General features: G+C 42.1%; 1 protein-coding gene across 1 annotated transcript in view; it reads right to left on the bottom strand.

Annotated features, from left to right (window-relative positions):
• Nucleotides 1-23,298, bottom strand: part of kirrel1b (kirre like nephrin family adhesion molecule 1b) — a 65,321-nt gene that overhangs the window by 13,993 nt on the left and 28,030 nt on the right. Inside the window, 5 exon segments of the mRNA XM_031870642.1 lie at nucleotides 180-285; nucleotides 961-1,111; nucleotides 3,792-3,949; nucleotides 4,775-4,924; nucleotides 9,600-9,779. Of these exon segments, the coding sequence (XP_031726502.1) occupies nucleotides 180-285; nucleotides 961-1,111; nucleotides 3,792-3,949; nucleotides 4,775-4,924; nucleotides 9,600-9,779 (745 nt within the window).

Raw genomic sequence — 23,298 nt, 5'->3', positions numbered from 1 at the left:
ATGTCACGTCACTGTTGACTAATGCCCAGGATGCTGGCCTGTGTCTATGGACGTGTTAGCACGTGCAGGAGCAAGAAGAGGTTTACTGCAGATCACTTGACGGCCACGTGTGTCATGAATAACAATGATATTACACATCGTACCTTAAGAGATAAATTCAGGTAAAATGTAATCCAGACCTGAAGCCAATGATGGGAGGGTTGCCAGTGGACTGACAGGTGAAGGTGACTCTCTCACCCTCCAGGACGGAGCGAGGTTCGATGGACAGGGTCACCATAGGAGGGTCTACACAGGGAGGGATACATATTTGATGTACAACCAAAGATAAACTGAATCACTGTTGTGTTTCAGCTCTGCCAGGCAGCAAGAGGATTGATTTCCCACACAAATAAGTCACAACAAATGATGCATTTCACAATAAAATCTGGTATTCTAAAACCCCACTTCTCTACAGCCTTCTGTACAAACACAGCACTGGTTCTACATCTACTGTTACTGCAGTTATTCTCCCAGTAATTACTAACGACGCTGGGCTGGAAAAACACATCAATCTTCTTGATTGAAAATTCAAACTGCAGTTCGCTTGTGAGCAAGCATTCCTTATTTCTCCAGGGACACGATTAAAATCTCTTACAGCACAAAAAAGTATCAGGTTTTCCAGATGTTGAAGAAAATCAACTTGCTCAACTTGCTTCAGGAGGAAAATCACTGGCTCCAAAGATATGTGCCAAATCAGCGCAAACAGCTCAAATCAAACCTGGAACCAGCCCAAGTTTGAGAATGGTGAAAAATGGTGGCTGTAAATTCAAATATGCAGCTTATGTGTTGTTTTTTGGTTATAAATACTTTGTTGATAGGTGCTGGGGCAGCCAATTAAAATCCTAGAGTGATTTCTTTCCACATGACAACACAAAAACAGCCCCACCTATGCACCTCGATGGAGATAAAAGGGCAACTCACGGTGGACATTGAGGGTAACAGTGGCTCGTTTGCCCATCGGCACCGCCGGGTTGCTGGCCACGCAGGTGAAGTTGCTGCTGCTGTCGGTGTCTGCCGGTGTGATGGGCAGGTAGCTCCTGGTCGTCACCCTCTTCCTGTCTGGCAACACTTCCTGTTCAGCAAAGATATAGGGAGCGAGAGAAGAGGATGGTAGAATTTAGGAAGAGGAGCAAACAGAGAAAGATCACAGAGGAGGAGGAGGAGCACAGTGGATGAGGAAGGACGAAGCGGACAAAAAAAAAGAAGGAAACGGGAAATATCATGGGAGAATTAAGAGAGAAGAAAGGAGAGAGACATAGGAGGGTTAGTAAAGGAGCCAAGAGAGTCACAACATGGAAATAGAAACAGTAATCTGGAGTTAGAAATACAATGAAAAACATTTTTAGACATGATGGAAGACAGAAAAAATAGGTTGGAAAGGTCAAAGGAGCAGTTTAATAGAAGTCCATGTTCTTGAACTTAATCATCATAATTCAGATGTTTAATGTTCAGAAAAATATCTCTCACTACAAAATGTTCTTACAATTACAGCAAGCAATTCAGCTCCAAACGGACACTGGACGTTGCATTTAAAATGAGAGGTGAATACTAAAGTGAAAAAGAAAAGTAACAGAGTGAAGCTGAATCACGTTATTGACCAGTCACAAGAAAATCCAGTCTCGTTGAAGTCTAGAGGTGAGGTGCTTTGCAATGCGGCTAAAGTCTGTCAAGAAAGTGTGTACAGCCTCCATGTAGATGTGTGGTCAGTAACGCAGTCATGTAATATGTATGAGCAGGTGTGTGTGGGGCATGGAACTGGCTGCAAGAGATGTAAAAACATCCGAGTGTGAGTCAGTGTTTGCTGTTGCTTCCGTGTGCATATGAACGCATGAGTGTGCATATGTGAGTGTGTGTGTGTGTGTGTTGCAGGCATAATTTTGTGTGTGTAGGAGAATATACAGGAGTGTGAAAAGTGTGAATGTGGGAGAAAAGAGTGCAGAATATATCACTGTGATCGCAAGTGTCAGCTAGTACAGTTCCTGTCTATATGTGTGTGTAGTGAGGAACTGGACAAGTTTTTAACCACACAGCGGGGACATGTTTTTGGAAACTGAGGACATTTTTGCTCGTCCTCACTTCTCCAAAGGCTTGTTTGTGGGTTAAGAATTGTTTTTAAGGTTCAGGTTGGAATTAGGTTTAGGGTAAGGGTTCGAGTTCAGCATTTAGTTGTGATGGTTAAGGTCAGGTTAACAGGCTATAGGGGATACATTATGTTATAAAGGGTCCTCACAAAGATAGAAGTACAGGGATGTTTGTGTGAGAGACAGTCTGTGGCTGTGTTTGAGGGTTGATTAAATATGTCTTCGATCCCTGTATGTTTTAACTTGCATAGGCAAGGCAATTAAAATTACTGTATTAATTGGATCAGGTCAAGATTGATCTGATGAAGAAGCGATTACGATCACGACGTCTATTTATATAAATGTGTTCAGAATCAGTATGTATGTTACTTTTTGTGAATACAAAGTCTAGTAAAATACCACATCTATTGAACTACAGGGTGTGGCCCAAGTGGGAATTAAACCTAGTAACTGCACAAGTAACTATGCAGGTATTATCTTTCATAACAAACTTCATTCCCTTTAATTCATCTTTTAAATCCTTTTAAATGTAGAGAAACCAAAAAGACATGATTCCTTAAACAAGTCTTTGTATAATCATATTTGGCATTTTGGGCTCAATTTGACAGGGTGCAACACAGGGTCACTGAAAGGGTTATTACATACAGCAAAGGTTCCAAGGCTGGAATTGAACCTGAGGTTTTGCATTTATACAGCACGAGCTGCAACCACTCAGCTACCGAGGAGCTTTGGCCTTAAAAGAGCTTTCCGTTATTCCTTTAACATACGAGCATATCTGTCTACCAGATGAAACATGAGCAGCCTGCTGCGTCGGTAATGTCGACTGTAGCACCATTCTTTAGATGAGCCATAGGGGAAATTTAGGGTTGCCAAGTTTTGTCAAATGTCCGGTTTGTCTCGCCTTGGTCCAAAAATGCAGTTCTGTACTTTATACTTCACTAAATGTGTAAGTGTGACTTCGCTGTATTAATACTTTTAATTTATTTGTGTTTGCCTGTTGCTACTTTGATCAAACAACAGAGCAGCCATGGCTTTCTCATAGTGAGAAGTTAGGACGTTTCTTTCTGTGATATGTTTAATAGATACCTGTGATGAATTTCACTGATTTTTCATTGAGACTATTAACAATATATCCTGTATAAATTGTCTTCTACCCTGTTTCAAATCACAAAATGCTCCTTCCCACTGGTTAGCAGGTCAGAATCTGCAATTTGTAAACATTTAAAAGCATTAAAGATAATTAAATTGTAATAATGGTCCCAACCTGCCGAGATTTCTATCATTTCGTCAACCAAGAACCAAGAAAGTCTTGTGCTGACTTTGCACTGCATACTGTATTTCCCTAATGCAGGACTCCAAGGGTGATGTGCGGCCTGAGGCCTTCATACTGTGATTCCCTTTCGCAGTGCCCACGGCAAAAAGCATAGCAACAAACAAACAACCAGACCGAGAGTGGCTGTTATTCAGGAGCAGCCTGTAGATACTAGAATTTGTGTTACAGACTCTTTCACAGCCACTATAGTAGGCATTTGAGATTATACAGATCTCATTTTAGTGTAATAATCTCTCCATGGTTTTATGTGGGTTTTATGTTGCATGGCTTGCACAAATGTGCTGCTCGCTATTATCTGCATGTGTGTGTGTGTGTGTGTGTGTGTGTGTGTGAGTCACCGTGGACTGGTAGGCCCCCTTTAGAGCGACTCCATCCTTGGTCCACTGGATGTGTGCTGCAGGCTTGGCCCCGCGGGTGACACAGGTCAGGTTGTGCGGATTTCCGGCCATCAGCAGGAGCTCCGGGGACCCCTCAACCACCGGGTCCTCGGGGGGGACTGGAGGAGAGACACGCACAGTTCTAAGCTTTAAAAATGACACATTTATGCAAGTGTGCACTCATGCATACAGACATACATGTACATATAAATAGAGAAAATAGCTTCCAACTGGGCAGATTTGAAACAGAAGACTGAATTCATAGGATGTCCTGAAGAAATTCATTATCATACTTACAACACGGCTTTGTTCATTGAAAGTTTTGTAAATACAGCAGAAATACAGTACCTTTAACCATTTTGGCTGTTGGTAGTCTCTAAATTATTTTCCATTATCTTGTTTCTCTTCTATATAATTCATTCATACTGCACAATCAAGAGCAACTTCCTGCTAAATATTAGGTTATGGCTAAAGTTAAGATACTCTTGGTAAGTAGTCACAAGACTGAGGAGATACAGTTAATGCCTGTGTGAAAATGGGTGTTTATGGTGTTTTCCATTAGCTTTCACCATTTTGCAGCTTCAATGAAAATCTGTGAGCGTTTTGCTGTAATATTAAAGTCTGTTTACAACTCAAAACAAACTCATGGATGCTGGAATCTGAGGGAAATGGATATGAAACTCAACCCAAGATTTATTGCAAGAGTGATGCATCACATATAGTCAATAGTATTGAGCCGGTTCAACATGTGTGCATCTAAATTGATCGTGCACTTTTAACCGCACTGCTCATCCATAACGGTGCTCCCTCTCTCTCTTTGATCGGATAACCGTCTCTGGTCTCCTTGGAATGAAACGGTCCTTTGCTCAAACTGTGGTGGTTAAAATAAAAACGTATCAGAAAAACAAAAAGATGTCCCCTGTATCTGCAGTCAGTTCACTTACTGAGTACATTGAGTTTGGCCCTCCTGGAGCGCAGGGCGGCCTCTGTGGCCTGACACTCGTACAGAGAGTCATCGGACAGCTCAGCGTTGGAGATCTCCAGGTTGTACTGGCCGATGTCCAGAGCCCGGAGCACACGATACCGGGGCCAGGCTGCAGGAGACACACGTCAGGTTTACAGTTATATGGATGGAGAGACATCTAGTAAACAATCACTTTGTGATACATGGACCTGTTGGAGTTTCTGTTTTAGTTCCACGTTTATTTGCAGGTCAGAAAAGCTTGACGAGTTTCGGAAATTAACTTCTTGAATGTAATTTAAAAATAGTGGTAGACCACAAAATAGTGGTACACCACATGACCCGCTGTTAATGATTGCCTGCATGAAGGCAGAGGCACATTACGCGCTGCTATTACAGTCGTGAGTCATCGCAACAGCAATGCCTTCACAAACGATCTGTGTCGGAAAATAATATCATATTTAGTTTAGAAACACTGAGTGATAAGTTGCAGGTAGTAACAGTGAAAAAAAAAACCTTTTTATTTCCATCTGCTCGTCGAGAAAACTAGATGAAAATGTAAATGCGCAGAGGAAAGAAAGCTCCAGGATCACATTTTAGAGCTGGCATTCTTTCCCTTATTACCATATTTTTTTGTTATGAAGAATTAATTGACAGTCATTTTGTTGTCCCAAATCTTCAATTCCTGGCATGAAACTTTAGGCTGGAAAAGTTTGGATTATGGAATATGCAATGGAATTTATCGATCAAAAATGTATCAATTTATCAAAATGAATCCACTGTACAATGTAAACAGGTTTTGACAAAAAGAAGTCCCTATGAAAAGTGTTCAGTGTCTTCTGTGGATTATAAACAGCTTAGCTTTGTAGGGATAGAGATCTTAATTTTCCTTTTTGTAGATGTTGTTTTTCAATGCTGTGAACGCAGCATTCTCCATCGTATTGCAGTTGAAGCAGAAATGTCAGCCTTGGCAAATAAAACCAAACACAAACAATAGGAAAAGGAACACAAAACCTTTGGAAACAATTCAACATCTCCTCGTCATCTTCTTCCATGCAACGTCAGAGACTGTGTTTGTGTCCTCTGCTCACGTTGTTTACAACATAAATGAGATATAAAAGCTCTTATGAAACGGATAAAAGCTCAATCACAATTGCATTACACCAATCAGAGACCGAGAGCAGCAAATGGGATGTTGTACTTATGGGAAAATGTCAAAGCTCTTTATCATAACACGCAGATAGTATTTAGCATTAATAGCATTCATTTCAGAGGTTCTGAAGACCTTTCTTGCATTAACCAGAGCCTCTGGACATCATGATAGTATGTCCTCAACACAAACAACACAGAGGAAGGTAATGAACGCAGGAGCACTTGCACACACTCGGAGATAAACAGCTGAAGGGTTTTTACACATAGGAACTAATCACACATCGCCACATATACATGATACAATGACGCCCCATCAGTTTCCTGTAAGATACACAAACTGCAGAACTACAGGCAGCGCCGTTCCAATTACAACACCCCCTTTTCTCTCTGTTTGAACCCTCGCCTCTCAGACAAAGACATAATTGAGCGTGACGTCCCACTAGGGGGCACTCATTGATCCTCCGTGCCCAATCCTAACATGACATCATGGATTCAGATGGCAAAGGCAGGCAAGCAAGCAAGCAAGCAGGAAGGCGGGCAGTTGGGGTGCGCGGAGGAGGAAGGAGGGAATGGTGGGGGGGGGACAAAAGTATTAGTGGAGATTACATCATCCACTCCAGCACCTCGCAGCATAGCAACCACAGAGGTGAAAGCACCCCGGGGAGAAGGAGAAGACGAAGGAGGAGGAGGAGGAGGACGAACAATACACCGCCACTAATGCCTGCAGGTAATGAGTAGATGTGTGTTTAAGGTATTTGCACTGATGTAAACATGATACACACATGTATATGTCTTCATACTTAAAGGATTTTCTTTATATTTCATGTATTTTACATTCACAACTACGTGATGTGGCAAAATAATCTGTTTTTGGCGGTGAATGAACGCAGCTCTCCTGCGTGTGTGTGTGGGTGTGCAACCTGCAGGTATGAATTTAATGCACAATCTGCACTCCCACACTGTCATCAACAGCATGTATACAACACACAGAGCACATACCAGTACACATGTTTCATGCACCAACAACACCCCCTTTAGATCAGAGCTAATTCATTTGATCTTTCGGAACAAATATTAACAACTTACAGACTTTCCTCCATACATCGACATGACCTCTTGTTTATATTGCGATCATGAAAAGAAAAAGATTGAGACGGTATCCGTCAAGGATGAGGGGAGGACTGGCAGCACAGACAACTTAAGGATAAATAATGGACGGAAGGGGATGATGGATGGCTGAAAAGCGGAGAAAGAGAGACAGAGAGGACAACATGTTTATCAAACGCCGGCGTGTTTATCATCGGAGCCGTGCTCACAAAAGGCTGCAAGGACAAAGAGAGCATTACCCACATAAAGAGAGAGGGAGGTGGAAGGGATGAGAGGAGAGGAAGGGAAATGAAAAGCAATAAAAGGGGGTCTGGGAGATGCATAAAGCGAGTGATGATGGAGCTGAAGTCTGAAAGACGGAGGAGCAGGAAATAAGAGGGGGGAGGGGGGATGTGCTGACCTTTACTGAACCTGTGAATTAAATTGAGTTGAACACAAGATTCACATCACATGTCAGATTATCACTTGAGTGTCTGTGTGTGTGTGTGTGTGTGTGTGTGTGTGTGTGTGGGTGGATGTATGAAGCTAATGTACTACTTTAATCCTTTATAATATTACATTTTGTTGATTATATTATTCGATTTTTCATTCAAATATATATCTGTGACATTTTCACATATTAATATAGTTTTCACATGTTTCTTTTTGATCCCTTAGCAGCAAATAATTTAAAACTATGGTTTCATGCAGGTAATAAAAGCTTTGTCTAATACATTTTTCAGGGGGAAAAAAGAATAGTTTGGAAAAGAAATACTTTATATTCATGACATTTGAGTTTGAGTCCTTGTAGTGTCACAGACAGAGACTTCATCTTCACCAATACGACATCTAAGAACCACGATGTCATAGTCCTGTCACAGTGTGATTGACAGGAAGAGCAGAAACACCAGAGCAATGCGACTCACTGGATCATCAAAGATACCAGATGCCATTGATGGATAAAATATTCATCCATTCATGAATAAACATGAACAAAATAAAAAAAAAGAATATAAAAAGGGTCTCTCAAATGGTATTAATTGATAAGCAGGTGTTGTCGACCTCCCGTATGCCGCTTGGTAGATTACATATTTATTGAATTGAATTGATCAATCAACATGTAAGTGATGTGCACATTAATGCATCAATAAATACAATCCAACAATCTACGATAAAAAATGCTGAAATGGGCCATTGTGCATAATGAGTACTTGTACTTTTGGTCCTAAAATATCTGAGTATTTTTCTCCCATCACTACGTCTAAAACACATCGTCATATTTATTATTTGACAGTGGACAGATGATCTGTGCTCTTAATAATGATATTTGCAAGATTTCACCGCAACCGAAGAAGATCAACCAATCAGAGCCGAGGAGTCTCCAACGCAGCTGTCAATCACTGCTCGTGGAGCTCTTTAACTCCGACCAAACCGTCAAATTACACAGCGACGATCAGATATGAATCAAGATTCTGTTACTGCATTGCCTCAAATGTTTGTGGAAACATATTCAAGTAAAATGAGAAAATGTAAAATGTCCCGTCTGGCATGTTGACAACAACAACAACAACAGTCGAGCCAAAACCAAGCCGAGCTAAACAAACAGGACACTAAAATATGTCTCTGAAAACAATTGAGGCGAGAAATAGGCAATAACAGAATCTTGGTTAATATTTGATCAGAGCTGCCTAGTTTGGGTTCAGTGGATCAGAGGCTCCTCGGCTCAGATTGATTGTTTCGTTCAAGCACAGTGACATTTTACAAATGTCCTCAGGAGCACGAATAGAAGGAGGAAGCTGAATTTTGCCTCAGATAAAAAGCCTGAATGATAATTTTCTTTCCAAAAATATTTGGCCAGAATGTGTCACAGTCAAAGACTAAGAGCTCTTTAAGCAGCTGCAGTCATAAGAGCAGTCAGTAAGCCACAATGGTCAAAAGCTTGTTTGAATATTTTGTAGAATTTGGGTGAAGGTCAAGAGCGACATTCTTTCTTTTTCTTCTTCCTCTCCCGGCCTCTTGTTCTGGCACTTTTCCTTTGACCGTCTCCTCGATGCAGATAGAAAACCTCTTTTTTGCCTCTGACTCTTTGACTCTCCTCACTTTTGGCTGCATGTGACGCTTCCCCATCTCTGAAAAGAAGTGTATTCTACTGTTGGACTCACAGTAAGTCATGCTGGATGTGCGTGTCGGCTTAAAAATGTAAATGGGAAATGTGCGTCTGCTTTTGTCAGCAGTGTGAGGGATTTTCTCTAATTCAGCATGATATACAGGACTCATTTTTGCCCAGATTGTCACTCACACGCCTCTTGGCTCTTAACTCTCTCTCTGTTCAGTGTTCATTCCCTTAATGTTAAAAAACCCTACACTTTTCAACCGTAATAGCTTTTGTCAGGGTTCTTACAGTCAAAACTGAACCGAAGCCGTAGCTGAGTTATTCCCCTTCTTCACTTCACTTTGATCCCTCCAGCTTGGTGAAGCTGGAGGGATCTCTCTCTCTCTCTCTCTCTCTCTCTCTCTCTCTCTCTCTCTCTCTCTCTTTCCCACCACAGGACTTCTTTTCCCTCCCTCACCACGTAGACCCTCACCACGGAGACCCTCACCACGGAGACCCTCTCCGACGCCGAGGGCCAGGCCGTCCTTGGTCCACTGGACGATGCCGCTGTAGTTGAAGACCACGCAGGACAACACCACCCGTTCTCCCAGTACCACCGACTGGTCCGCAGGTTCCTGAGAGAAGCGAATGCACCACACTGCAACAGAGGGACAGAGAGGGAAATCAATTTTAAGTTCCTTTCATTGTGACCTGGCCCTGAGCTGCCATCTTTTACTGCACTGTATCGAGCTACACAGTCCCTCTCCGGTCTTATCGACTTGGGCTTGTCCGTGTGGCGGCTGTTGGGGTGATTTGTCATGCGTCTTTATTGTGTATATGGTGTTTTTATTGTCCTTTTTTATTATGAGTTTTCACTGTGAGTGTTTTTAATATAAACCCAGTCTGTGAGGGAAATTTCTCTTACGGGACGGAAAGGTTTTGAATTGAATTGCCGGCATTTATGCACAAATAAGCATTGGCTTATAGTGGAGGGACACATGAGAATTCACAGATTCTATGTCATGAAATCATTTTAATCATTTCTCTTTTGAACTGGACCCAAAGCTCAATTGCTCAAATTTGCATATTTGTCATTCCTCCTGGCCCTCTGCCTCTGTTTTCTCTCTTTTTTTTGCCCCCGTTTCAAGTTTTTTCCTGGACTTTACTGAGGCTTATGTGTGTCTCTGCGTGGGAACGTTTGAGTGAAAGTGTGTGTGTGTGTGTGTGTGTGTGTGTGTGTTGCAAGAACATCATTGCCAAGCTGTGATACACAGCCTGCTCTTTTTCATCACACAGTACAAAGGGTTTTGCTTACACACACACATTTCCTCCAGCAAAAAAAGCCTTTTGGCTAATGCAGTGCCGCTAAAATACACGGATATAAAAACTACAAGTGTAGCGCCGGCATACATTAACGCTCTCGCATAAAGAGTGAAGTGTCAGGTGAGGAGGCGAGGAGGCGAGGAGGGGAGGAGGCGAGGCACCAGCCCCGGCGCTGTTTTCAGCTGTTTGCATCATCAGGTAAAATTGTTTCATATTCCAGAGAAAGTCTTGCGAGAAGGCGCGTTAATTAAGGCAGAGCGGGAGACTGGGGTGCCTTAGATGACACATGCACGCGCACGTGCACGAGCACACAGGCAAACACACTGAATCTCACACAAACAGACGCTCATGCACACGTGCAACGTTGAATCACACCCAATGTGTGCACTCCTCGCTGAGTCTGTCACGCACATGCAATTGCACAGTCACACGGCTGAGGATACATCCAGACACACACACACACACACACACACACACACACACAAAGACACACACACACACAAAGACACACTTCCACAGAGCTGGTGTTTGTCTTCCCGCGGGCTATTCTGTTCTTGGATCATGGTTAAAACAATCCTATTAGCTAATTAAGGCATAACTGGTTAATAAAGCCGGCCGTGGCTGTGAGGGAAACGTCTCAGTGGGATTGAACCACAAAGGTGCAAACAACGGGGAGATTCACTGATTTGTCAGGAGGATTACACGACCCGTCATGTTATTTGTGCAGAAAGCTCCTTTACCTGAAGACGAGAATCTTCAGACTTCCCAAGAGGCACTTTGATGTTTCATCAACTTTCCTTTTGAATACTGAATCAAGAAGACAACTGCTGTGACTGTGACCTGACAGTTGTTCTATCCTTTTGAAGTTCAAGGGAAAATCCGCCTCAAAACACGGAACAATTGCTTTTTTCTGGTCGTTTTTTTTTGTTTTTTGTAATCAAACATAAAGCAGATGATGTGATGTTGAAACACAGACCTATTGAAGTTTTACAGATTTTTTTTTTCCAGCTGGCTCAAACATTTGCACAATCTATCAGGTTTTGTGTTGAGCGAGGTTTTGCTCTGTTGGCTCCCAGAGGTTTTAGAAAAATCTTCCCCTGTATGGATCAGGTCGGTAAACTCAAATCGAAGTTCGTATTGTCTCTCTTTACTCTTGCTCTTGGCTTTTTAACACAACATGCTAATCTTCGGTTTAGACATTTATTCACATGTATTTGTTTCTGTGCCTAAACAGGTTGTGAGGGCTATAAAACAATTACTTCTGGCGTTAGCTCACCAGAGAGAGATGGCTTCTTATTAGGGCCAACACATTGCACTGATGTCTTAACAGTCAAATACCATCAGTTTGAATATGGTTGGACCTTCCCTGTCTTCAACAAAATTACATTCCCACTAATCTGCATTCTCAATTAAGAGTCCTGAGGAAAACTTATTGTATCCTGTGTCACGGTCGCGCACGATTAAAAAAGTAAAATTAAACAACAAAACTACTCGGTTTAGTAAAACATTATGGTTTGGCTTAAAATAAGTATGTTTTTTTTATTACATTTCAACTAATAACATTGACTTTTGGTTTCACACAGGACCGAATAGTTGTCTCCTGGGTTCAACGCAGTTACGAGACATGTGGAGTGAACGATACAACTCGTGTATCACTTCTACGACATTTCACGAGCACAAAATGAGATCGATGGCAAACGGGCCGATCCTCTAATTCCATGCACAAACTGCACATGCATGCAGAATGTCCTAAATGTATTTCATTTATTCATAATAAGTTAGACAAGATGAAGGAGCCAAAATATACATTTCAACTTCCTTAAACCTGACAGGAAGAAGCTGTCTGCGTCACTCTCTCTCGTTCATCTTCGGGAGTCAAAGACAAACACAGGAGCTGAGACGAAAACAATGAAAATGGAAGCGACTGCTGTTTCCTTTAGAGAAGAAGAAGAAGACGGAGCTGCTGGGATGTGATATCCTGCTGACATGAGTGATTTACATGTGGGTCATGTCATGCATGATTTATGCAAAATTAACAGCTATTACGAGTAAGGGCCCTCTTCTTCGTGTATAACTCTGCACAGAACAACGCATCGTCTCCTGGGACAGACTGCAGTGTGTGTGTGTGTGTGAGTGAGTGAGTGAGTGAGTGAGTGAGTGAGTGAGAGAGAGAGAGAGAGAGAAAGTGACAGAAAGACATAAAGGAGGAGACAGAGAACATTTCTGTTTGTGTGTCATGATATTTGAGTGTGCATGGATGTGTGTGTGTATTAATCTGTATTTATGAGAATGCGGGTATATATTTCTGTGGATTTGTTAGTGTGTGTGTGTGTGTGTGTGTGTGTGTGTGTGTGTGTGTGTGTGTGGGGCCTGTCAGCCTGCAGCAGGGACTCAAATCGCGGAGGAGAGAGCCGCACTGACAGAGAACAGAGATGTAATTAACCCTACGGGATACCCACCCTCCTCCTCCTCCTCCTCCCCCCAACACACACACCCACACACACGAACGCACACACATTCCATGTCTATCTCCTTTGCCATGTGCTCACTTCTTCTCTCTTTCTCCCTCGCCACCTTCACTTTCTTTCTGTTTCGTTCATACCTATCCGTCTCTCCTCCTTTGTGTGTCTTTTTCTTCTCTCGTCTTGTTTAACTTTGTCCATCCTCCTTTCTTTTCTCTCTCTCTCTCTCTTTTTCAACAAAGTAAGTCATCTTTTATCCATCTTTCACCATCTCTTGCTTTCTCTTGACCATCCCTTTGCTTCTCCTCTCTCCATCTTTTCTCACCTCTCTAGTCCTCCAGCATCTCTCTCTCTCCTCCTTCCTCTTTAAAGGAATCTCTCTCCATATATTTGAACTATGTTTCTATCATCTAACTTCTCCTCACCTGTCTTCTGTCTTTCCCTACGTCTGAGCTGTTTGTCTGTCTCTTCCCAGCCTCCTTCCTCCTCCTCCTTTTCTTTCCTCCTCTTCATCCTTTGTACCTTGCATCATTATCCTGAGGGATGATGTTCAGTGTATCTTATCTCCCTCTCTCTCCCTTTCATTGCAGAATGACCCAGTGGTACAATAGACGGAGCTTCACAATAACAGCCTCAGTGTCCAAACATATTATCTTTTATGTCTTTAATATCTTTTATTCACACTGTCCTCTTTATTCCATTTATACTCTCACCATTTAAGTATTAAGTATATACATATTTTTAAACACATCTCCACGTATTACATTATACATGAGCTAAAGTATTCAGCGAAAAAAAGTTGACTCTCTTGGAATAGATGAGCTGAAGTAGAAAAGTTAAATCCTGGGTGACTAACAAAGCTTAATAGTGAATATGATTTTGATTGACAGTCCCGTCATGTTTTTAAAGCCTAACTCTTGAGTTTAGTCATACATTCTCAGGAAGTTACTGAATGTGCAAACTTACGGGATTGAATTTTCCCTCAAAATGCTTATAGGCAACATCCACACCAGCCGTGTTACATTTTGTGGATCATTTGATGCCAGTAGAGCATTCTGGACTCACCATACAGACAACACCAAATGACAAAGTATGTTATTTGTCATTTCCTCCAAAATGCTTTTACCGGATGCTCTGCAAAAAACTGTATTTGTAAGTAAGTGAGATGATTTGATATTTAGGTTTTAAGTTCAGTCTGCCTTGTTTTGAGTATGGGGTGGATTAGTGCGGTTTATGAAAGGCTCTTTGTCTCGCTTCACGTAAATGTCACTTGCCTCAGCAGTTTTATTATTTGTGGTTATAAAGTTCTGTTATAGGATGCAGTATGCTCTGACGCTTTCAAGAAAAATATATTTTTTCTTGGCTTGCAAGAAAGTATATTCTCAACATTTGTTAACACAAAGTACAGTGACGGGAGTGTCATTATTTATGCAGGTATTTGGTCATCACATTTCTCATCACCAACTCGTCAAATCCCGCAGCTTGTTCAGTGGTCCTCGGCGTCAGAAACTCACGCACTGCTGTTGCTCTTAAGTGTCTCACAGTATTTCTTTGGCTCACTTTTCTTTGCTGTGATTGACAGACGTGAAGCTTATCAGGTAGCTTCACATTTTCCAAGCAGCACAAAAGCTTTTTGTTGGCTCGAGGATCAGAAAGAAAGAACTTAACAAGCTGGTGCACCAGGCAACAATGAGCAACACTGCTCACTCAAAGAGTACCTCTCGTTCACTTGGAATTCAGGTTAATATTAGGGAAATGTCTTTGAAAAACACTATAAAGCCGGTCGATATTGTATTTTTTTGTACTGACGTCTTGTCATCTTATCAGACAGGGTCCCACTGTTCATTGAGGAATGCACCCACTGTTGCCTTAGAGCTTAAGACCGCCAACGTGGCCACCAAAGGCCAAATACAATCTCCTGCCAGCAAACCCTCCATATGTAGAAATGAAAGGACAGTTTGTGAGGATTGTAACCCCAAACTGCACTCCTCCACACCCTGAAGCCTTCATCCTCCTAACCCCCCGCCCCCAAAAACTGCCCTGCTGACCCTCTCCGTGTATTCACATCCCAGCTCTGCCTCCAGGCAACAGCTCGCTCCCATTTCTACTACCGCACACCACTCTCAGGCAGGAGAGAGCACGCTGTGTCTATGTGTGTGTGTGTGTGTGTGTGTGTGTGTGTGTGAGTATTGTCCGTGTTTACACGCATGCCTGCATACATATCTCTCATTGTTGTGTTGTGTATGTCGTGTGCATATATTTGCCATTTCTGAAAAGGCAGCAAAGGGCAAAGTGTGGACAGAAGAGCAGAAAAAAAGGTGTTTGTTTGAGAGAGAGAAAAGAGAGTGAAAGTGAGTGTAGTGTGGGAGGGAGGGAGGGAGGGGGGAGAGAAAGAGTAAACCACAGAGAAATAGGAGAGAAAGGGAAGGATAAGCGAGGATGGAGAGACACGAAAAGACCAGTATATAAGGAGAAAAACAATAAAGGCTCCTCCGTCGCTGGGTTTCACTTCAAGCATTTCTGTGACATTTCCAGGCTCACTATTGTACTCAGGAAGTTGAATGGAAATGAGGAGCTTCATTGAAACCACACCAACACAAATCCTCAGCACTGGAATAAAAAGTTTTGACACTTCTCAAAGTGGAAAGGGTTTTTGTTGATGAAGCATTCTGCGAGTAATGAGCGGCTCAGGTTCTGTGTGGTTGCAGCACAATTGGTCAGTCAGAAGAGGATTTAAACTTTCAATTGTCAATTACTGATGCTTGGTCAGTGGCCTTAAATTTCAAACTATGACGCTCTAGTTACCCCCCTGGCATCAGTTTTGGATATCTTAGTGACGGCGTGTCGACATATATTCGTTACATGCTTTTCAAAATAAACTTTAGTCTTCACAGGAAGTAAGGTTTAGGCAACAAAACAACAAAGTTAGGTTTCGGAAAAACATCAAAGTTGGACTTGAAATAAGTACTTAAAATGCCACACAGACAACAGCAAAATTCAGCCACCTCATTCATTTGATTGGGGCGACTGTTTTGATGCGACGAGGGTGCACACGCAAAGGGCTCCAGCTAAAAAACGCAAGTTTGAAACTGGCTTCCTTTTTTGCAAGGACACAGCACAACGTCATTCTGCAAGGTGCATTCTTTAGTGACTAGAAGACCTAAACCGCAATTTGGGATCAGCGTGTCAGTGTGCAGTGCTCGTATCTAACCCCGTGGATCTGAAACACAACGCAAAGCAGCTCCTTGTTTTTGTTTTTCCGAAAGCCGGGCTGTTTTTGGTCTTATACATGAAAGAAAACGCAAGCTGGGGAAAGTGTTGCACGAGGAATGTCATCATATGACCGCAAAGACAGGACAGATGAATTATAGATACACAGTTTGACATGGCGTGTGCATGCAGCAAATGTTTATCTGATTGGATAGTTTATTAAATGGTGTAGTTTACATCCTTATAGGAGTACATTTGAGGTCCCAGTTAGACAGTGTATATAGACACAGCACACACAAAGTTACTCGAGAAAAGTAATCTAACTTTTGTGTCACATTACAAAGCCACGTGTCCCTGCAGTCATTTACATACAAAGGTCAGAATACAGCGACCTGTTTGTTTCTGATTGGCCGAGAGGGACGACCGCATTATTCCTGTGGGACGATATGTTTACTGCTGCCTTGTTTATTTTGATGTTTTTGGGATTATCGCTCATGTAACATTTATGCCCCCGAAGCACACAGCATTAAACTGACAGAGACGAACACGAGAGCAGACAGAGAGGGACAGACGAGACAGACACAGAGGGACAGACACCCAGATCATAACTCTGTCAGTGTGTGTCCCTGCACGCTCAGTGTTTGCTGTAAACAGTGGCTCAGTGATTTCCCAGTGCCCCCCCCCCCCCCATCCACCAAAACACTGCTTTTATTTTCCCTCACAAACACTTCCAGCAGAACAGAGGAGCAGCGTGACGCCGACCGCAGAGGAGATGCTGAGCAAACCGAGCAGTTATTGGAAATCACACACAGGCGTACGCACACACACACTAACACGCACACACACACACACACACACACACACACACACACACACACACACACACAAAAACACACATTTACGAGCTCATCCAGGGGCAATTACTAAAGTGTAGATGCACAAACACACACAGACAGCTTAAAGTTAAGGAGACAACTGCATGCATGATTCACAAACACACACACAAAAACTAAACAATTACCAAATCACTCACACACACACTGCACAAATTACACAAATGCCCGCAGAGTTGAACACACATTCAAATCTAAATGCACTCGCACACAAATATACTCAATTACACTCCCAAACTCACTCCAAGACAGGACGGCTGGATACAAATGCAGACATTTTCCTTTGCCCACACACATACTGCACAACACACACATACTGCACAACACACACACACACACACACACAGAACTTGACTTTGCTGGGACACAAACATTTCAGGATCACATCTGGTCGTAGCGCTACTCTGCTTGTCTGCCTGTCTGCCTCTTTCTCTCACTGAAATCTTTGCAATTTCAATTTGCTTCATTAGCATCACACATAAAATGCATTTGTGTTACCAAAACATGCAGGTAAGGAAATAGTGGGTAGAGGAAAGGGAACATGGTTGATTACAATACAATCCATTCTAGTTTATTACAACTGGGTCATATTTTTTGTGGTAGTTTTCTACTGCAGAGATCTTGGAACATGACAACTAGAGTTGTTTTCGATACGATACACGTATCAGAAATGCCTCCCATGCAGCTCATTGCTGGATCTGCTATCGAGTTAATGCACCGATCAGACATCTTATCATTCATCGGCTCATTTACGCTACATACAACAACAACAACACGTGCACAATCCGTACACCCTGCACGATCGACACTGCACTGGTGGAACTCTCAACACAGATGAGAAAGAAGGGAGACATCTCACTCGTTAGCTACTTCCATCAACAACTCCGGAAAAAAAAACGATCGCTGCGTCCGAAACCGATTATGGACTTTGCTAACGAGTGAGCCATCTCCCTTCTTTCTCATGTTTCTTGAGAGTTGAGGGCAGGTGCTAGCGGAGAATGTAACATTAGCCAGAACTCGAAAAATGTCAGCAGTTTGGCAATATATTTTACACAATGGCTACGTGTTTTTAACCCACTGGTATTTGATCGTGCAGACAGATACGCAAGTTCATGTATCGGTTGATAGCCGGCCCGCTGATTGACAGGTTAGCTCCCACGGCTCCCACGGCGTTGGCCTGGGAGTTGTCTGTGTTTTCAGTTCATGACAGTTAATTATAACATTTTGCTGGCCTAAAAATCTTGTATTCAGCAATTGTTGGTTGCAAAAAACAAGATGGCGTCGTCCAAAATGGTAAACTCGAGGATTCAAAATCGTTGTCCACGATTTTACTAATACATGTGTGTTTCTATGAAGCTCCAGATGTGTTCTACACACACTATATGGCACTTAAAACTTTGACCTGACACATGAGTTTAATTCCTCACCAGTTTCTTTTTTGACACGTTTCATTAAATCAAAAAAGATGCCGTGCTCGAGCACTCATACATGAGCATCCAAGACAACATGCATTTGTGAATTGTGACTGATCTGCGGTTGCTCACGAATCACTTTTTGGAAATGCGCCCCTGGTTCAAAGCTTATTAACTGTCACACAGACACACCGGCGTGCGTACGTAGAAACGCACACTCGTACAGAACGGCGTTGAAGTCCTACTGAAGTTCAGCTTCGTGAGAGAGAACGTAGTCTAATCATCACTGTGTTGCAACCATCCTGACTGCGCTGCTGTCGACTTCAAACAACTGGGTTGCGTTAGTTAGACTCCGGAAAATAGGCAGGAGAGACGCACACAAACACTGTGTGCACATGCTCGCAAACACACACAAAAACAAACACGCTCACACTTGCGGCAACCCCTCCCCTCTCTTCCTATCTGCTTCTCCCTGCAGCTCTCTCTCAGTCTCCCTAATTGACTTCTGCTTTCTTACATTTCATTTCATCTCTTATTTCAGTTTTATTTCCCCCTTTTTTTTATGATCCCCTCCGTCTTCAATTATTCATCCTTCTCTCTTTCTTTTCTCTGATTTCTTTCCATCTGGTCTTGGTGATGTTTAATTCACCTCTTCATTTGGAGGAGGGGGGCGGCTGCTGCTGTGCGCTGTTAATTGGTTTTTAAGAGCGGTAAGTACACAAACGTACGCACACCCGCATTTGCACATACCCACTTGCACACACATGCTCAAACCCACACACGCCCTCCCCTCCCTCCACTGTTAGAGCACACTGTACATGTCTGCTGGCATTAACATCACCAAATGAGCACGGAGTGAAAAAGCATGTGAGAAGAGGAGGGCAATTGTGTGGTTGTGTGCACGTGTGTTTTTTGGTGCATGTTAGAGTGAGTGCGTATGAGTGAGCAGGTCAATGCTGTGAATGTTGCATTCGATAAAAATTAGACCAAGTGCATGGATGGACATGTGTGTGTGTGTGTGTGTGTGTGTGTGTGTGTTGGTTGTACTTCTATCCATGTGAGGACCCAATGGAGACATTTTTGGAGAGTGACAGTTGGGCCAGTCCTCACTACTTCAAGGTTTTGCATATTTGTTTGTGTTTTTTTTATTTGGTTTTAGGATTAGGATTAGAATTGGGTTTAGATTAAGGTTAGTGTGAGTGATCCTTACAAGTACAAAGAGTGTGTTGTATAACCCCTGTCTCCTACAAAATTACGTTCCCATGCAACTAAAATGGATTTTCAATTACCCAGATTGTGGTCACAGTTTTAAGCATGTGGTTAACATTGTAGATTTTCAAAAACCAGAAACACGACTAAACTACTTGGTTATGGTAAAGTTTAGTAAAACATCATGGATTGGATCAAATTCGTTTTTTCAGTTACGGACGTATTGAAATAAGTCAATGTTGACTTTTGATTTTATGCGGGACATGACTAGCAGCCCCTGGGTCTGTAGAGTTATTGAGTTGGACGAACATATTCTGTAGGTTCATCACTGCACAGGTTCATTTGTACTGGTTAGCTTAGCACAAAGCTAACATTGGGTCCTCAAAACTAAAGACCCAAGAAAGCGGAGCAGTGTGTGGGGCCTTTAGTTAGAATCTTTCCTTTTGTGGAAACTGTGGAAACTTAACTGACCATGAATATACAACTCACATAAGAACAATTATCCCTTATCATAAGGCTTGCAGGACTAAAGATAAAGATAAAGATGAAGAGGTTTTTATTGTCATTGTAGTGATACAACGAAATTCCGTTCGGTAGCCCTCAGCCAGCCAGCCACTAGTTAGCATCTCAGCAAATATTCACATTGGTGCTAATAGAGAAATGCTTTAGAGATTAGCATCTATTACTTCAACATAAATGTTATACTTTTTAAAAAAAACACTAAGAATATATCAAAGTAAACAAGTAGGCTACATAGAAATACTTAGAGATTTAGAACCTCAAAGGCGACCAAAGGTGCAAAGAAGAAAGTAACTGCTGCATGTCCTGAGTCAGTAACAAAGGGGACTAACTACGGCAAGACAGGAGGGTTAAATAAAAGAACACAAATGCAATAACATTTTACACCACTAGGCAGCTCAAGTGCATGTCTTCATTCTCAATAATATATATTTTTAAGTATTTTAAAAGTGAACTCAAGCCAAGAATTGTTCAAAACTAATCTTTAGGATCCGGGCCAAACCCAGAGGTTTCCAGAAATATGTCATCTTTAAAAACAAAATGTGCATAAAACATTAGAAACACAACTACAGTTCATTTTCTCCGTTTGATGAATAGAAGCAGTCATAAAAACTGTGTCTTGTTTGAATATTTCACTAAAAGTGAAGCACTGGGATGCATATACAGAATATTTAAATGTCAGCGTGGAATAATGTGGGGAAAAATGTTATTACTGGGTATCATGAAGAAAAAAAACAGTACATGGGGTTAAAGTCAAATGTGTGTTTCAGTCCGTGACATTAAAGAGAACTCGTGAATATAAGTGTTCACAGTACGTGAGCAAGTGAGTGATTTACGAGTGAATGTCTGCAAATATCTTCTGTGTGTGTGTGTGTGTGTGCGTGTGTGTGTGTGTGTGTGTGTGTGTGTGTGCTCTCTGCATTCCCAGACAACGCTGCAGCCACATCATTAGCCACATCCTCTGACTCCAACCTGGCCGTCGGATCAGAGGAATGGAATTAAGTCGGGAGCAGATTAGTCATTATCCAAATAACGACCTCGCTCAGCAATGGCTGTGCGATTTCCCCTTCAATAAGAATCGGTGATGTGAACTCCACTGAGGCAGAGGAGATGAGATTCTGCTATGAAGTGAAACGGTGAAGAGAGAAATAACCTCGCTGTAGCCCCGTGAACAAGATGACAAAAATAAAAAACCTCAGCTGCAAAACAGGGACGAGGATACTTTAATCTTAATGATGATGGGGAAAAAAAGAAAAGTTGAAGGATAAATCCGAGGCGCTGCTGCCTCCCGAATGAAATGTTCATACGGTTAAATCGAACTGTTAATGATTTGCAGTGGTAATGAGTCAATGTTCATGGAGGTACCGCAGTAATGCAGCATGAACAGGAGCTGGGCTTCCTTCCAAGGAGCAGGAACGCCAAACGTAAATTTCAAGTTTTATGCTCACTCGAGATAAAAAAAAAAAAGGAAGGACTGCAGGTTAAAAAAATGATTTGTGAGATGTTCTGTGTAAACCGTGACCTCCCTGTGTCCCAAATATAATGCTCCAGTGTGGCTGTAGTCTAACGGTATGCAAAGTGCATTCCTCGATCTTGAAAATAAAAAGCCATGACATATCACTTACACCATCCAACACGAAAGCACGATAACAGCTCGCCACGTAGAAATCAGTTGTTGAAAGTCTGTGTGCAAATTCACTTTATTTTCCTCAACACGTCTGATGGAAACACACCTAATTTGCATTTTATTTTTTCCCCCCTGCATTTCAAAGAAAATCATTTAAAATTCCCTTTCCTTCCCACAAGGACTGCCTGACATTCTTATGGCAGTTGGTACACGTCTTAATGCGTAGAGATAATAGAGCTGCGCTGAGAGCGGGTGGAAGCTTGGCAAAGCCGTGCGTTGGAGGCCCTTTTGTGTCAGAACTTCACAGCCGGCAGCATTCAACATTCATCTTTTTTTCCCGATGTAAGTTCCAGATACCTCAGCGCACTACAGACTTTGAAGATCTGATCTCGCTATACTGCAAAGAATGTAAATTATGAAAAGGGCCTTTCAGTTCTGTATGTGCTAATTTGGACTCTGTCACATACTGTATGTTTTAGATCCGGCATGTGGAGTTATATGGTTTAGGGAACCCTTGTAGTCCCTGCCTAATGCCTCATTTAAGAGCAATGTGTTAGGGTAATATTTGAGAGTTTGAGCCTATCAATGATCCTAATTCTCAATGTTACAGAAAGTTGGAATAATAATCCAGTTTGTATTATTCTGTTAAACAAAGTTATTATGAAACAATTGAGAACATTAAGCGATTCTTTTTATGTGGAAAAACCTCAAGATTTGTGTGTTTTGTGTTAATCTACAGACGATGTTAACACTGCAAGCCTTAGTGCTCAATTTGGATTCATTGTTCAGACACGATTTCTTTGTTTGGCCGTTCACATTATTTTCTCTTTTCTGCTTTTATTTAGAAGTTTATTTAGAAGTTGATGTGCGGTGGAAGCCAGCGACTCAGGTTGCATTGCAAGAAACTCGACCTGTATCTGAATTAGGACCATGAAGTGGCTCAAATCAGGGTTGAAAAGATCCGATTTCAAATGATTTGTGCTGTTCACACTGTTATGAAAAAAAACTGATCTGAATCACACATGTCCCCAAAAAAGTTGGATTTGGGGACACTTGTTTCCTGCAGTCTGAACGTAGCGTGAGGCAGTGGTGCAGAGTAGGGTTCGGGGACTCCAGGGGTCCTTAAAGGGGTTCCATGGTGATTTATTTTCACTTTAATTCCATCCCTAAGTAACATGCTGAACCACCGGCCTAAGGCACTCATAGCTCGGTGCTGTGCCATTACCGTACTGCATTTCCCAGAGATCACCAGTGAATCAGTGTTACAGTACAGTGTGTCTATGCGTGACCATTCAATCTGGGAACTCCTGGTTTCCTGGTGTCCAGGGGAGCTGGACTCTCTTTGCCTTCATAATTAGGCTGAATTAAGTTTGTCTTTGGGAAAATACATTTTCAAAAGTGGTCTTAGTGAAATCTGCTGCAAGGGGAGAATTACGTCAATAGGTTGGATCACTGCTCTGAATGGAAAGTGTCTGTCTCTCTCTCTCTCTCTCTCTCTCTCTCTCTCTCTCTCTCTCTCTCT

The sequence above is a fragment of the Anarrhichthys ocellatus genome, unplaced genomic scaffold (assembly GCF_004355925.1).
Source record: "Anarrhichthys ocellatus isolate YVR2014 unplaced genomic scaffold, GSC_Weel_1.0 scaffold54, whole genome shotgun sequence".
In the NCBI taxonomy this organism is placed as follows: Eukaryota; Metazoa; Chordata; class Actinopteri; order Perciformes; family Anarhichadidae; genus Anarrhichthys; species Anarrhichthys ocellatus.
This window is presented reverse-complemented; position numbering and strand designations above follow the sequence as displayed.